The sequence below is a fragment of the Erinaceus europaeus genome, chromosome 7, assembly GCF_950295315.1.
Source record: "Erinaceus europaeus chromosome 7, mEriEur2.1, whole genome shotgun sequence".
Taxonomy (NCBI): Eukaryota; Metazoa; Chordata; class Mammalia; order Eulipotyphla; family Erinaceidae; genus Erinaceus; species Erinaceus europaeus.
The window spans coordinates 80,324,243-80,341,170 of NC_080168.1; the positions used below are offsets into that span (position 1 = coordinate 80,324,243).

General features: G+C 37.5%; 1 protein-coding gene across 5 annotated transcripts in view; it reads right to left on the bottom strand.

The window, feature by feature from the left end:
• Positions 1-4,647: 4,647 nt before the first annotated feature.
• RCBTB2 (RCC1 and BTB domain containing protein 2) overlaps positions 4,648-16,928 on the bottom strand; it is a 51,662-nt gene continuing 39,381 nt past the window's right edge. For 4 of the 5 annotated variants that reach the window (XM_060194843.1, XM_060194844.1, XM_060194845.1 and 1 more), the window contains 4 exons: positions 15,486-15,612; positions 14,499-14,638; positions 11,373-11,503; positions 4,648-7,223 (listed from right to left, as the gene is read on the bottom strand). In XM_060194843.1, coding sequence (XP_060050826.1) covers positions 7,083-7,223; positions 11,373-11,503; positions 14,499-14,638; positions 15,486-15,612 — 539 coding nt within the window. In that variant the 3' untranslated portion in view covers positions 4,648-7,082. Of the gene's footprint in view, positions 7,224-11,372; positions 11,504-14,498; positions 14,639-15,485; positions 15,613-16,928 lie in introns of those variants that run through there. The other variant, XR_009550754.1, reaches the window with a different exon arrangement.

The window sequence follows — 16,928 nt, forward strand, 5'->3', positions numbered from 1 at the left end:
TAATTTAAAATAGTTTGTATTTAAAGTAGAATTAACTAGATTTTAGAAAATCACTCTGTCTAAACTCAGAGTTCTTTTTAAAAAGAAATCTGATCTTGTTAGAAGACTGAATTTTATTTTGTGCTCAATTAAGTTTCAAACTTGTTTTTTAGTTATATTAATAACAAAGGCACTAGAAAGTTTCCTTCTATTTCCTCATTAATTTTTGCATGAATATCACACAAACCAGTTAGCTTTTAGAGCAGGGCTTACCATATTTCTGGAGTTTTGCTAATAATTTCCTATTAGATTTAGTGCCAGACTTTAGGATCACCAGAGATTGTGTATTGAGATTTCTTAAATAAGCCTTCAGATATTGCTTTATTGCTTTTTTTTATATTGGCTAAAACTATACATTTAAAATTGCTATGTTACTATTTTCTACAATTAATAGTTTGTCTATTTTAAAATAAATTAGTGGTTAAGAGTCTTAATAATCTGATGTGGTTTTTGTATTAAGTATACTAATATTCTCTTCACATCCAAATTCTGCCGTCTCATCCATTCTTTGCCATTAGTGACCTTTATATGCTGAAGATACTGAAACTTATTATTTCTAGCTTTCGTCTCTTCATGAAGTTCAAAGATCTCATAACCAACAAAATTTTTAAATTTCTGTTCCTCCATCTTCCTGCTCAAATTTCTGAAACTATAAACCAAAATCAAAGTAAAATACCTGATTTAAAAAAATATTTATTTATTCCCTTTTGTTGCCCTTGTTTTATTGTTGTAGTTATTATTGTTGTTGTTATTGATGTTGTCATTGTTGGATAGGACACAGAGAGAAATGGAGAGAGGAGGGGAAGACAGAGAGTAGGAGAGAAAGACAGACACCTGCAAACCTGCTCACCGCCTGTGAAGCGACACCCCTACAGGTGGGGATCAAGGGGCTCGAACCTGGATCTTTACTCCCGTCCTTGTACTTTGAGCCACATGTGCTTAACCCGCTGCGCTACCACTCAACTCCCAATACCTGATTTCTATCTTAATCTTTACTTATTTTATTGAATACTTGTTTAAGCCAACTCTTTTCTGAACTACTGTTAGAGCTCTAACTGATCTCCTTGTTATCTTTTCCCCTCTTTACCATTCAAACTCCTTAGAAAGCAGAAATCCTTTTAAAATGTAAATTGATTCATTTTGCCACTGAAAGTAGTGGCAAAACTGCTGGCATCTCTGGCTACTTTGTACTCAACCAGATTTTAGCTACTTGACCTATTTCTTTAAAATGAAACCCCACCCCTGCTCCAGCTTTCATATTTGCTATTCCTCTCACCTGTGGTGCTTACTCCAGAATCATACATTGCTGGTTCCTTCTTAACTTTCTGAGTTCAACCTAGAGACCTTTTTTGACCACTCTAGACAAAATCCTCACTGTGTGTTACCATAGAACTCAAACATTTAAAGATATTTACTTGATTTGCCTGTTCCCTTTACTTCTTCTTCTAGCGTTTGCCCTTCTTCCGTAGCCAGTCAACAGCGTAAGGTTGAGCCTGATGTAAAGTTTCGAGACCTCCTTTGAATCTGGAGAGGTGGCAGTCGTTGACTATGTGGGTCATAGTCTGTCTGTAGCCGCAGGGGCAGTTCGGGTCGTCTCTGGCTCCCCAGTGATGGAACATAGCGGCGCACTGGCCATGGCCTATTCGATAGCGATTGAGGAATTCCCTTTACTAATCTCTATCAAAACTCCTCCAAAAAAAAAAGGGTTAGAGTAGGAGTAGCAGCATGTATACTTCAGTAGACTGTATTGATGTTAAATGGTTACTTACATGAAATGCAGTCAAGGCAAAAATCAAGGAGCCTTTAGGTTCCTAACTTTCTTTGGTCTAGATAATAGACAGTTGGTCACTACTGGAGATTAGTGTACTGTTCCAGTAGTTAAAGCTCATTTTAGTAAAATGACAAAGCCCAGACTCCTTTCTTTTTATTGGAGCTTTCCATTGTAACCAGAGTGTGGTGGTGGCAGTGGTACTGTTGCTGTTGTTGGTGGTGTTGGTGCTGGTGGTACTACTAGTTCGGTTACCATCTGGTTGGTGTCATAGAAGCTTGCCAACAGAAGCATACTTTTATTTCTCTTCTTTGGGTCACACAGTGTATACAGCATTGGATACATTTAGTAGAATTTCCTTTGGACTTAATATTTTATGGGGGAGCCTGAACCTCTAACTCTAGGAATTCTGATTTTTACACATACGCTTCTTAAATAGAAATATATTATGGTAACACTGTATGATATCTCAACTGGATTAAAACAAGTACTTTTAACATGAAGCTGCATTAGTAATCTGTTCTTTTTTGTGTTCACTACTTTGTAACTGTATATATTTGACAGATATAATAAAAATTTAGTGTGAAAGCTATATATTCCAAAGACCAAAATCAGTTACATCCCACATAGAAAATATGATTTTAAAAGTTGGATTTTTAGGAGAAAAAAACTGTTTGGGTTTAGATTTTATGCTCTGAAAGAGACTAAATTAAAAATGACATGGTTTTTCCTTTTTCTTAAGATTCTAAAGCATTTGTGTGATAATAGCATGGGAGAGGCTCTTAAGACTATGCAATTTATAGTTGTTTTCTTGTCATTTTTACTGGTCAAAAATTCTGCCTCTAGCTAATGTTTATATTGTGATCCAGAAGGACTGGCTATTTCTTCATCTATCAGCTGAAGAATGTTATTTATTTACTTACTTTGGGTAGAGCATGAGAGACAGGGAAAGGCAGAAGGGAAAAACACCAAATACCATAGCACTGCTCTACCACTCATGAAGCTTTGCCTGTACAAGTGGCTGGGTGCTTGAACCCAGGTCCTCACACAAGTGAAATGTTCACTCTCCCAGATGAGCTATTTCCCAGCTCCCATCTAACTTTGATTCAAAATGACCAAAAAATAATTATATATATAATGAGTCCAGAAAGTAGCTCACCAGGTAGACTATGAATGGTAGACATCTTACCATTCATAAAATCTTGAGTTTGATTCCCAGCACCACATAGGAGCACCATGGGCAATACCAGTGGAATTTGGTTTCCATTGTCTCTACTAGAGGTAGAGTCAGGGAGAAGTGCTTCATTTATTGTTTACTGTTATCATGAGCCTATTCCCCTAGCCAGCAAAAGACTTGCCAAATCAAATTTCTAGTCTCTGCCCAGGTTGGAAGTCAATCAGGCATGTATGACTGTGCACTTTTTTTTTTTAATATTTTATTTATTAATGAAAAACATAGGAGAGAAAGAGCCAAATGTCACTCTGATGCATGTGTTAATGGGGATCAAATTCAGGACCTCATACTTGAGAGTCCAATGCTTTATTCACTGAGCCACATCCCGGACCACTGACTCTCCACTCTTTACTACTCAGACCCCAGACCCACTAAAATATAGACTCCTGACTCAGGCCCTCACAAAACACCCAAAATAATAGAAAGACTAGGGAAGTCATCCATGCTGATGATCCAAGACAGCAACTTGAAGAAAAACTCAGATTCAACAGAACTATACAAACTTCCTAAGGAAGACGTCAAAGATAAGGCGCTCAAAGATATGAGTTCAATGGAAGAAAATATAAACAGAAATTATGAGAGAAGTAATAACAAATCAGAGATAATACAGTAGCTGAAGTATATATATGGAGGAACATTTACAGAAAGACAAACTAGAAAGTTGGTGAGTTAGAGAAAAAAAAAATCCTAAAAAAACAAGAAAAAGAAAAAAAAAACTAAAATGAAGATAATATAAGAGAGCTATGGTAAAACATCAGCAGTAATAATATTCACATCATAGGGCTGTCAGAAAGAGAATTTCCTCCCCATCACTGGGGCTTCACAGGTCCAAGTTAACTTTTTCAGACAGAAGGAAAACAAAACAAAAAAAAAAACAAACAAAAAACCACAAAAAGTAAAAAGACAAAGCACCAAAATTAAAAGGGACAGAACTCTCACTTGAAGAAAATTCCCCCAAACTGAAGGAGATAGACCTTCAGATGAGTCTGAAGAGTTAAGAGCTCCAGTATAAAGAAATCAAACCCTAGCTTCATCAAGCACATGATAATTAAAATGATAATGATTAAAGGTAGACAAGGGTCTAGGTGGTGGTGTACCTGGCAGAGCACACACACTGGCATGTGTAAGAATGTAGGTTCCCCACCTGGAAGGGGAAGGTTCACAAGTGGTGGAGCAGTGCTCCAGGCATCTCTTCCCTCTGTCTCCCTCCCCACTTCTATCAAAAAAAGAAAAAGGGAAAAACAAATGTCACTAGGAACACCGTTGTACAAGCAATATAGCCCTGGTGGCAAAAGTAAAATAAAATAAATTTAAATCCAATAAAGCAAACAGACCTTCCTTAAGTATGCTAGAGAAAAGCAAAGAATGACCTATCAGGAAACTCCCATAAAACTATCACCTGACTTCTTAACAGAACACACACACACACACACACACACACACACACACACACACACACACACACACACACACACACACACACACACACACACACACCTACACCTGGCAGGATGTACTCAGTGTTGATTGGAAAAGATCTCTACCCAAGAATACACCCTATTCGACTGTTGTCAATTAGGTTTGAAGGAATAATAAAAAGCATTACTGACAATGTTAAAGGAATTGTTTAATATTAACCAGTCTTATAAGAAATAAAGGGATTTATACAGAGCAAACTACATAATACTTTTAGTCATATGAGATAAAGAAAGGCAAGGGAACAAGTCAAATAAAGACAAAACTTTGGGCTGGGAGTGCAGAACTGGGGTTATCAAAGGGAATGGAGGTGCTCTGCAAGGGAGAAGGAAGTCAAGTGAACTTCAGAGGTAATTGGGGGGTGGAGCAGGAGATATGGTAATTCATTTTGAAGAAAGAATTTGTATTTCTAAATCATGTAGTCTTGTCAAGACTACAAGATGCAAAATAACAACAAAAAGAGCCATAAGATAAATGGCAGTACAAATGACAAAGCTGAGGAAATCAGAATAAAAGTCCTTAATATCTGTATTCTGGAAGTCTAGTTATTAACCCAATGTAAAGTTGGTAAAGGATAGTCCCTTTGGGACAAATTAAATTACTCCATTTTTCATGTCTAAATTTATTTCCCTTCTAGTTCTAATTTTCACATGAAATGAGTTAATGAAGGAAAGAGGCACTGACAGAAAACCCTGTCAGAAATAGGGAATAAAGAAAAGGTATGGAAAACATTGTGATGATATAGAAGTTAGGAAGATAGTGTAGTGATATAAAGATTTTAATCAGCTAGCAGAGGAGAAGGAGGAAAGGACAGAAAGGGAAGTTGTGGTTATCTACCAGAACTATTGATAGCAGTAGTTCAAAATAAAACAAAGAGCTAAGACTAAAGATTTCTTTGCTAGATAGAATGGCAAAAATACCAATAAATGAAAAGCAATGGTATATAGCTAATTTTTACTTATTGGATAGAGAGAATTCAAGGAGAGGGGAAGGGGGAGGGAGGGAGAGAGAGAAAATAGAGAAAATAGAGAGAGAAAATAGAGAGAGAAAATAGAGAGAGAGACAGACCAACAACAACACTGTTTTACCACTCAAAGCTTGCCCCTACAGGTGGGGTCCTTGCAAACTGTAACATTCACTCAGCCAGGCGTGTCACCACCCAGCCCTATAGCTAATGTTTAAAATAAGTAATTGAATAAAGCCATAGTCCTGAAAGTAGGATTCTGATTCACAGCTATAAACATCTAGACTACTTTTCCTCTACTAGATAAAGTATAAAAAATAAAAACTGAAGAGCATCATCAATAAAAGGCAGTCACGGACAATAATGTAAATGGCAATTGTCTGAACTATGTTTCAGGGTAGGCTTCCTATAACACCTTATCTGAGTTGCTGCTTTAAATTATAAGCTTATATCAAATGGATTTATGTATATCTAAACTATGTAAGACATAAAAGATCATTTTGTCACTTCCTAGGAAATAAACCATTATTATTTGTAAATAAACACTTTAATTATCAAATAGTTCATCATCAGAATAAGGTTTCTAATTTCAAAAGTTTTGCTTATGTAATATATTGTAAAATATATATTAGAAGAATTAGACACTGTATCCTACATCCTGTTCCATTTCCTCTTTCATAGTTGGGTAACTTGATGTAAAAAGTATAAAATTATTTCATTCTTGTTAAAGTCATCCATGAAGTGTATTAGTTCCTTCTCAGTACTTTATACTGTGCCATGCTAAGAGACCTGGTTACAGTGGCATAAAAGTTGACTGCAATAAAAACAATGATTTTTACTTGAGGCAAATCTCTCAACACAAAAAAACAGTATATTCTGAAATTAGGTAAGGCAGCTAAGCCCAGAAACGATGTTCATTTAAGGACAGTACTGCTTATCAATAATTTCATATAACAATTAATGACTCAGATTAAATAGAAAATTAGAATTAGCCCTTGGGCTTTTGGCAATTTAATTGCCAAGGCTTTCTAAGTTCTAATTAATGCATCTCAGAACAATGTACCAGAGGAAATATGAATCTCGGTAACTGCCAACTATTTCAAATGGTTTTGGGGTGCAAATTAAACCTTCATCCAGTATTACACAAATAAAGCTGTTCTTAGAGTATACTTTATCTTTGTAATAAATTGACTGAGTTCCTATTGTATGCAAGGCACTTTGCTGGATACAGAAATAGAGTAGTGACAGCTTCCTTTGACAAGCTATATATGTGATATCATCTTGCTGAATAATGGAACATTTCATCAGAAAGCACATAATTATACCAAAATGTCCAACTCAAAAGATTTGAAAGAAGAAATAGCAACTACAATAAGACATTTTTTTCCCCCTTGAGCACAGTCATATGGTAACACTTAATATGTTCTCTGTAAACTTTGGATTTTAGCAAATGGGGAAGACAGGCTACTATCCTCTTTTGATAAAATGTATGTTTTTAGCCAAGTGGTAGCTCATCATGAATACTGTTAGATAGAAGTTATCCTCAGGATTTTGCAAGGAAAAGAAAAATGCTTTTGAAAATTCTTTTCTGCAGGTGAGGATCAATTTTTAAAAGCTCCAACTCTGCTCGCTTTGCTGATAAAGTTCTTCAGGAGATCATGGTCCATTTCTGCAAAGCCTGAAGTTTGTGTTACTACAGTTAAATGATTTATGCAGAACCTGAAGCAGAATTCTTCTAAATCCTAGAAACAACAGAAATGTTTTAGTCAATTCAGGTCTCTGAGCACATTACATTATAGCATAGAAATTTCCAAACAGAAGCAAAGAAAAAGAATTGTTAGTCAAAAAATAATACTGCAGTAATTCTAGATTATATTTATAAACTTGAGAATGAAAATTAAATGATTGGATCCTCTCCTCTTTCCCAGAGAAAATAGAGCTAAAGTGTGGCCTGCCATCTGCAGAGATTCCAGTGTGTTCTATCCCTGGGCTACACTGCCATCTTGACCCAGGGCAAGGTGCTGCCTCTCTGTGTTGCTGAAGTTAATTTTCAAAAAATATACCCCAAATAATTTCCAATAATGTACATAGCACAGTACATTCTTCTTCTTCTTTTTTTTTTTTGGCACATAAATTACTGCAAATACCAAAGCTGGAAGGAAAAACCCCAGAAATATCAGCAATACTGATAGGTCAATGTAACATACAAATACAAAAAGCATTTCTTTAAGTTAAATTTAGGAGTAATCCATAGTCATCAGCATTCTTTCTTTTTCTTTACCCCACATCCAATCCACTACCAAATCCTATTAGTTCCACCTTGTATTCAAATGCACTTTGATCCATTCCTGCAACTAACAGCTTGGACATATCTACCATTATCACTCCTATTTAATCTCCCCTGCTCCTTCTCATTCTCACACTATTCTCAAGACATGGATGTATATATTTTTAATTTCTTTATTGGGGATTAATGTTTTACAGCCAATAGTAAATACAATAGTTTGTACATGCATAACATTTCCCAGTTTTCCACATAATAATTCAACCCCCATTAAGTCCTCTGCCATCATGTTCCTCCCCCCCCACCCCAGAGTCTTACTTTAGTGTAATACACCAACACGTGGACATATTTAAATGCTGGTCAGTGCCCCTTTGGGTGGTTTTGATATTTGTTCAATCTTACATTTTATTTTAGCTTTGGAAATTACCAGCTTCCTTAATCTCTGAAGTGTCAATTTCCTCATGTGTTAACCTTATCACATTCTCTTAGATATTAAACAAGCTACAAACTATGCTTCCTGTAATCTCTGGTTTACGTTATTTACACATTAAGTGGTAGTCCAGCATGATGGTTATTAATTTGCAGGGGAAAAGAAATCCCATTTCTTGCTTAATTAGTAGTCAGCAAATAAAATTCTAGCCAATTATTTATTAAGATCATTCATATTAAGTATATATTCTATCTTTTAAAAAATAAATCTTTATTTATTGGATAGAGACAGCCAGAAATCGAGAGGAAGGGGGAGATAAAGAGGGAGAGAGACAGAGACACCTGCAGCTTTGCTTCACCACTTGTGAAACTGCTTTCCCCCTGCAGGCGTGGGGAGTGGGGCTTGAACAACAGGTCCTTGTGCATTGTAACGTGTGCTTAACTAGGTGTACCACCACTTGGCCTCTTATTCTGTCTTTTCTACATATAGCCAGTTAGACTAATTTAGGATACAATCATTAATTGGATAGCCTGTAATAAAATTCAGTACCTTTATAGGCAAAACTTAAAATATTTAATAAGCACCTGCTATGGGTCTGTCTGGTACTACCCAGGCAGTGGAGATTTGACTGTGGGTAAAACAAAGTCCCTTTCATTTCTCAAGAAGTGTGCATTCTAGAAAGCAAGTAAACACACAAAAGTTAACATAAAAATGGAATCTGACAAGTCTTAGACATTAAGCTCAACAGTTAGAAACAGTTTTTTGACCTTGTCATCTGAAGTATCCCACTAAAAAGTCTGGTATTAACAAAATGATTTCTGCAAGCTCTAGGAAAAGCATAGCTTTCATCTGGCCATGAAGAATCTTGCATGTTTTAAGTGTCCACTCTATTATTACCTTGATGAAAAGCATTCAGTATGCTTTGAAATGTCAGTGTTTAAGGATGGGTATTTAAATGCTAAGTGAAAGAAGGCTAGTATTTAGAGATATATACCTAATTGTAACCAGGAAAAAAAAACAGAAGGAGCTATATGAAAATGTTAATGTTTTTCAGTTGATGAGTCATTTCCTTCCTCATGCTTTCTGTATTTTTTAATAAGCACATTATTATTTTTATAAGCAGAAGTTAAAGCCTTTTCTTCCGCCCACCACCAAAATGTCAGATTTTTTGACGAAAGGATATACCAAAAGGAAATCGACTGCAAGAAGTATCATCTGTTTCCTAAAGATTTAGCTCTTTAGACAGGTTTTCTTTCCTTTCTTTATTATCAAAACAATACATGGTCACTGTAGAAAGTTCAGGAAAAAAACAAGCAAAGATAAGGAAATAAATATCATCCACAGTGCACCATTCAAAATAACCACTGACTATATATTTTAGTCTTTTCCTATGTAGATAATGAATTTCACTCTGTAAATTCAGCTACTTTATACATAAATAAAATAGGATGACTGCTTTTTCAATTGACAATATAGCTTGCCTAGATGCACAATTTCATAGTATTTAGTATTCCGTGGTTTAAATCATCTGCTACTGTTTATGCTGACTTTTTCTAATTTTTCAAAATGATCAACATGCTACAGTAAACATTTTAGGAATTAATATTTTGTGCAAATCAATTATTTCCTTAAGATTAATTCCTATTTGGGGGAGATGTAAGACTACACAATGACAAGAACATTCTTCTAAAGCCACACTTCCTTGGGGGCGGGGGAGTTAAGATAAATTCCTATAAATTAAAAATTACATCTCCAGAGAGCCAGGTGCTAGCTTACCATGTGCAGAACCCTAGGTCTAAACCCCCAAACCACAGAGGAGCACCAAGGGAAGCTCCATGAATGGCGGAATGATTTTGTAGAGTCTTCCTTTCTCTCTCTCTCTCTGAAATAGAAAAAAAAAAAAAAAAAAACACCATCCCAGAGTAGTGGAACCGTGCATATTTGAGTCTTGATGTCATCTGTTTTATTTTAAAGAATTTATTTATTCATGAGAAAGACAGGAGGAAAGAGAAAGAACCAGACATCACTCTGGTACATGTGCTGCTGGGGATTGAACTCCAGACCTCATGGTTGAGGATCCAATGCACTATCCACTGAGCTACCTCCCTAGCCACAAAAAAATAAATAAATAACATCTTTAAAGCTTATACATATCATACCAAATTGTGCCCCAGAATGATGATGCAAATATGAATTCATCAATCATTAAGGAGAGGTGTCTGGTAGTGGGACAAAGACCTGGGTTCAAATTCCCAGTCCCTAGCCAGAGTGGGAAGCTTCACAGGTGATGAAGCAGTGCTGCAGCAGGTCTCTCTCATTCTCTATCTCTCTGTGTCTCCCTCCCTCCTTCCTTCCCTCTCTATCATCCCCTTTCCTCTTATTTTTGTCTCCATCCATAAATAAATAAATAAAATAGTTAAGGAGAATATTCACTGTTCTATTCCCCAATTCTTTTGGGTCTGTTTTATCATGTTTGTTTTTTAAAAGCTTTCTCTTTAAAAAGCTAACTGTGATAAAACTACTTCATGCTATAAATGTTTTTCTCAGTGTATCTATATTATTTAACTTTTTTTTTTTTTTAATGAGATGCTGTCAGAGAAGGAAAGGGCCAGAGAACTGCTCAGTTGACTGGTCTTACCAGGGACGGAACCTGGGACCTCAATTTCTGGCAAAAGTCTGACACACTACTGCTGGCACTCTTCCCAGCCTCATTTACTTTATTTTATCTGGTAATATATCCATATATATTTTTTTGTGTGTACAAGTCATTTTTATCCTTTTATTTATTTATTTTTATTTCCACCAGGGTTTTCACTAGGGCTCAGTACCTATATGACAAATACACCTTTTTCTTTTTCTTTCTCTCTCTCTCTCTCTCTCTTTAAAAGGGACACACAGGAATTGAGAGGGAAGAGGGAGATGGGGAGAGAGAAAGAGAGATACTGCAGGGACCAGGTGGGGACCAGGGGCTTGAACCTGCAACTTTGTGCACTGCAATGTATGCCCTTAGCCAGGTACGCCACTGCCTGCCCCCCTTTTTTCTAGTACTGTACTTACTTAACATTAAGCCTTTACCTAGAGGTTATTTCAGCTTAAGATATGAAATAGAAACCCAATATTTCCACCACCCCACTACCCTACCCCCAAAGGTTAGCTCAATGAAAGATTCTGTCTCACCTCAGCCTCATACTTCACAGCAGCTGAGAGCAGAGCAATGGCATTCTCTTCACAGATCCCTTGCTTGATAGTTTGCTGGCAGAGCTTTTTCAAACGATTTTCTCTATAAAATGTAGCCAAATCGAGCAGTCCTGGTAGAAAGAGACACTTGTTAGGGGAATGGTTGGTTTTGAGTATTCTAATTTAAACTTACTTCACCATGTAGAGATGATTTTGAATATAACCCTAAAGTGAAAGGCTATGTAAATACTTATGCTGGCTTACATGATAATATTGCTCTACCTAATAATGTGGTTGAACTGAATCAAATAAATAGCCACAGACTAGGAACATGCTGGAGAGCAGCATAATGGTGATGCAAAAGACTATCATGCCTGAGGCTCTGAGGTCCCAGGTCAATTCCCAGCACCACCATATAAAATAAATATATTCATACATACCTGGAACACACTGAAAAATGGCTTTAAGAAATAAGAGATAGTGCAGAGACAGCGTATCCAATTTTCATGCCTATAGGTTGCAGGCTTAGTCTCTCTCTCTCTCATTAAATAAATAGTGCCAGGGAGATGGTATAAAGGTCATGCAAAATTACTTTTAGGTCTGCGGTTCCTAGGACTTGGGTTCAATCCCCAGCACCACTGTAAGTTACAGTTAAGCAGAGCTCTTGCTTAAAACACACACACACACACACACACACACACACACACACACACACACCACACAACCCTTGGCTGTCTACATGTGTGGCTGTCTCCTCCTTTTGAAACCACGCCTCTACAGACCACATGCCAAGGAGACCTCGGCTGGGAGTGTATAGAGCTTAGACACTGGGGCTGCAATGCCCACAGCCCACCTTATGAAGCAGAGTATAGCTGTTGGAAGATATAGCTGAGGGTATGGAAAGATGATAAACTGAAAGCCTGAGTCAGGGGCTTCTCCTATATGCCACTGTGTTCCAGCACAAAACTCATGAGCAAAACATACTGCTCTCCATGTTCTTCATCTCTATGAATAACAATTCCATTATTCCAGGTACTCAGGTCAAATACTTCAGAGAGTCCTTCCTCTCTTCCTCTCACATATGATTATACATCTATTAACAAATACCATCAGTTTCATCTTCAAAATTTACTCCAGATCTGATCTGTTTTCAAGACCTCCACTGCTGTACCACCCTAGCTCAAATCACGAGCAGCGCATATCCAAACCATTATAATTACTGATCTTTTAAAAACAAATCACAGGGGCCAGGCCATGATGCACCGGGTTAAATGCACATAGTATGAAGTGAAAGGACCTACTCAAGGATCCCAGTTCAAGCCCCGGCTCTACACCTGCAGCAGGGCTGCTTTGCAAGCATTTGAAGCTGGTCTGCAGGTGTTTATCTTTCTCTTCCTCATCTTTATCAATTTCTCACCTATCAAAAAAAAAAAAACATCAAAAAAATGGTCACAGGAGTAGTGGATTGGTAGTGCTGGCACTGAGCCCCAGCAATAACCCTGGAGGCAAAAAAAAAAATCACATAACTCCTGTGGTAGAAGTTGCTAGCTGGTTCACCCACCTTGCATACATCCACATCTACACATTGTCTCTTTCTTCTAAAACCATAAATATTTGGCTGACCCATGGCCAAGGAAGATTACCAATTTTTTCATCCTGCTATGCATCTGGGTTATAAACTTGATTGACTCTTTTATGATTTGAAAGAAGTGAAACTTCCAGGATTCTTACTTTCATAATAGACACTGGGATTTTCCTTTTGCCCCTTTCTCACTGTCTCATGGAGAAACTGCTGGTTTTAACACAAATACACTCTGGCTGTGTGCACAGGGGCCGGGTGAATGAAAGAGTGCACTGTATCTCTGCATGGGAGAGAAGGAAACCACTTTGCTCAAGCCACTTTTTCTTTAATTTACTGTTAGAAATAAAACAAATCCCAAGTAACAAAATGCCCACTTCATGCTCAAATCCTTACAAAGGATTTCCATTAAAAGAATAAAACTTCAGCTCTTCACTTTGGTCTGCAAAATTATGCATGATCTTGTCCAGAACCAACTCTCTGACCTCAATTCTTACCACTATCAATTTTGCTCACGCCATTTCAACCACCCTGCCCTCTTCCTCTTTCTTTCTTTCTTTTTTATTTCCCCCTCTTCCTCTTGCTCAACATGCTAAATTTTTTTCCTGCCTCAGACCTTTGCACTTTCTATTTCCTTGTGAGCAACTGCATGGCTTATGTCCTTATGCTTCCCCCAGATCTCCATTCAATAGCACTTCCTGGAAGAGGTTTTCCCTGATACTCCTGGATGTCCAAGACTGTTTTATGGGTAGTCTCCTGCATCCAAATGCCAGCTCTACAGGAGGACCACCTTGTCTGTCTGGTTTGCAGGTGTGGAAGGGAGCTGTGACACTCCTGTGTGGGCAGGAATATGGAATGTTTACAGAAGAAAGGGAAATTGTTTGACTTCAGCAGTCAGTCCTTTGTTAACTTGAAGGAAAGTAAATGACCTAGTGTAGACTTAAACATGTAAAATAGTGTTTTAACTTGAAAATTGGGAGGCTGAGCTCTTCAGTTCTTAGAGAGTAACTCTTTAGCTAGCTAACAGCATCACTGCTGACAGTTATAAACTAAAATTGAATATGCTTTTTACTCTGCACCTGTTTGACAACTTGGGTTGTATTCTTCTGTACTGTCAGTTAGCCTTCAGTGTGGTAGATGCTCATCAATTCCTTTAAGACAATGCATCAGACCACAGTGGATTTTCTCAAAAGTCACCTGGGAGGGAAATTCAGTGCTTTAGAAGTTGTCAGGGCCTATTATTAAGTATGTTTTACTATTTTGTTTTTGTAATTTAAACATCTTCCAGTAACATGCAGTGCTCATTTATAGTGAGTGAGGAAGCACTTCAGCAATGATGTCTCATTATCATTTCACCCCTTTCTTTCTATTAATCTCTTCAACCTTTGCAAAGCAGAGGAACAAGACGCATGAGTTTGGGTTCAACACATGCAAAAAATAACTTCTGTGATGACTATCACAGCGATTTCCGTTTAAGCTCTATAGAAACCACCTCTATGATTACTCAGCACACTGCTAATCTCTTTAGAAAATCTGGTGACATTTACCTACTGCCTCCTCAGGAGAGAGGCTGATGCTGTCTGTGTACAGGTATTCCAGGAAGGCACGATAGACAGGATAGGAAAACTCACTCATTTCTATAATGTCTTCTTCACTGTCTTCAAAAGAAGAACGGAAGTGCTCACACCTGAAGGGAGAAAGCAGCTACGTTAGGTCCTAGCTGTTGGGTGAATGCAAGTGACCTTCCAGAGGTTTAGAGGGGAGAACAACAAATAAGAAGAAAAGGGAAAACCACTACACCACACCTGATTCTCCCAGCTTGCACAGTTTCATGTCTTTGCCTCTTGGCTTCCTTCACTGCTGGTCAGAAGCTTTCATTCATTCAACAAGACTGAGAGGCCTACCTACCATGGCAGGCACCTAGAAGCTGCCTCTGGCCACTCTGGGTAGAGGCCTGTCTGTCATATTCCCAGGCATCATTCCCACACCACACCCATGATCCACTGAGTACCATTTATGGAAACCGGGTAGGTTTATTTTTACAAACTCTTGAGTAATTTTATTTCTTCAACTTTGTACTCTGGTAGAGGATAAATTGTATCCCCTTCAAATCCACATACTAGACGCCAAACCTCTGAGGTAGGAACTTTATAGAGTAGTCAAGTTAAAATGAGATTTTTAGATTGGGCCTTAGTCCAACCTGACTGGTGTCCTTACAAGAAGAGAGACTTTGGATGTGCACACAGGGGGATGACAATGTAAACACAAGTCAAGGAACACTGCTTATTGCAAATATTAAGAAACCCCTCCCCACACTGGAAACCTGGGCCTTAGAAGATTTATTTAACATCAACAGTACACATGTGCTATCCCACACCCTTAGTATCACCCTATTTTGTGCTTTGTGTATATGTTCCCCACACTGAAAAAGACACTTATAAGGACAAAAACACCCTTAGTATTATTTTTTTCCACAACTACTGATGCTTCTTGAGGAGCATTAATTATGACTGTAAATATCAATGACTCTTTACCTGATTTTAAGAAGGACTTTATGTGCATAAATGTACTTTCCATCCACCAGAAACTTCAGGTCTGCAGTATTAGGATTGTCAAACTCCCTCTTTAATGACTCAGCCACTGTGAGGTGGTCATCAGGTTCTAAAAGATTAACACCAAATTTTCCAGAGTTAACTATAGATATAATGAAAATCCAAGTGACAATATAGCTTTGCTCTGTCACCACTTGTGAAAATATGTGTTTCAAAGTAACTCACAAATTCAGCACTACTTTTTCTCCACTAAATATGAATTTGCATCTCTGTTATAATTAAAGAGCCTCAAACACATCTGCTCATAAATGTGGCAAAGCAAAAATTTTTTTAAAAAGAGGTTTCAAGCTATCTTACTAAGTTAAGATGTTTGAGTGTCTGATCAGATATACTAACTAAAAATAAAATATGTGGTTTCCAATACTAACATTCTACCTCACACTTGTGAAAATGGGCTACATCAAAAAAACAAGAAATGACAGGTGTTGTCAAGGTTGTGGAGGAAAAGGAACTGTTATACTACTGGTGGTGAGTACAAACTAGTACAGCCTCAATGGAACACAGTGTGGAGAGTCCTTAAACAAATAAGAATGGAAATCTTATCAATGCCACTGCTAGGCATATATCCAAAAGAAGTGAAAACACTAATTCAAAGGGATATATGCACCCCTATGTTCATAGCTGCATTATTCACAATAGCCAAAGAGTAGAGTAGTCTAAATGCCCACCAACAAATGACTGTATAAAGAAATCATGTGTGATTTACCCTATGGAATGCTACTCTGCAATTTAAAAGATTATTTTCTGTTCTGTGGGACAAAATGGATAGAGATGGAGCTGATTATGCTTAGTGAAATAAAAGGTAAAAGAAAATTACTAGTTGATTCTACTCATGTGAAATCTAAGGAATTGAAACACATGAACTTGTAAAAATAGACAAACATAACACAAGTTGCCAAATTGTCTCTCAGACTCTGTGAGAACACTGGTGGTTGCTGTTGGGAGGTTGGGGGCACAGAACTTTGGTGGTGGATGCAGTGCAGAACTGTTGATTGGGTTGTCAGAAAAGTCATTGCACATTTTACACAGAAAAATACATCATGAATTTTCTGATATATAACTATGTATTATTAAAATACTAATGAAAAAAAGAAAGGGGAGTCAGGCAGTAGTGCAGTGGGTTAAGCGCAGGTGGTGAAAATGCAAGGACCGGCGTAAGGATCCAGGTGCGAGCTCCTGGCTCCCCATCTGCAGGGGAGTCCCTTCACAGCTGGTGAAGCAGGTCTGCAGGTGTCTATCTTTCTCTCCCCCCTCTGTCTTCCCCTCTTCTCTCCATTTCTCTCTGTCCTATCCAACATTGACTACATCAATAACAACAACAATAATAACTACAACAATAAAACAAGGGCAAAAAAGGGAATAAAT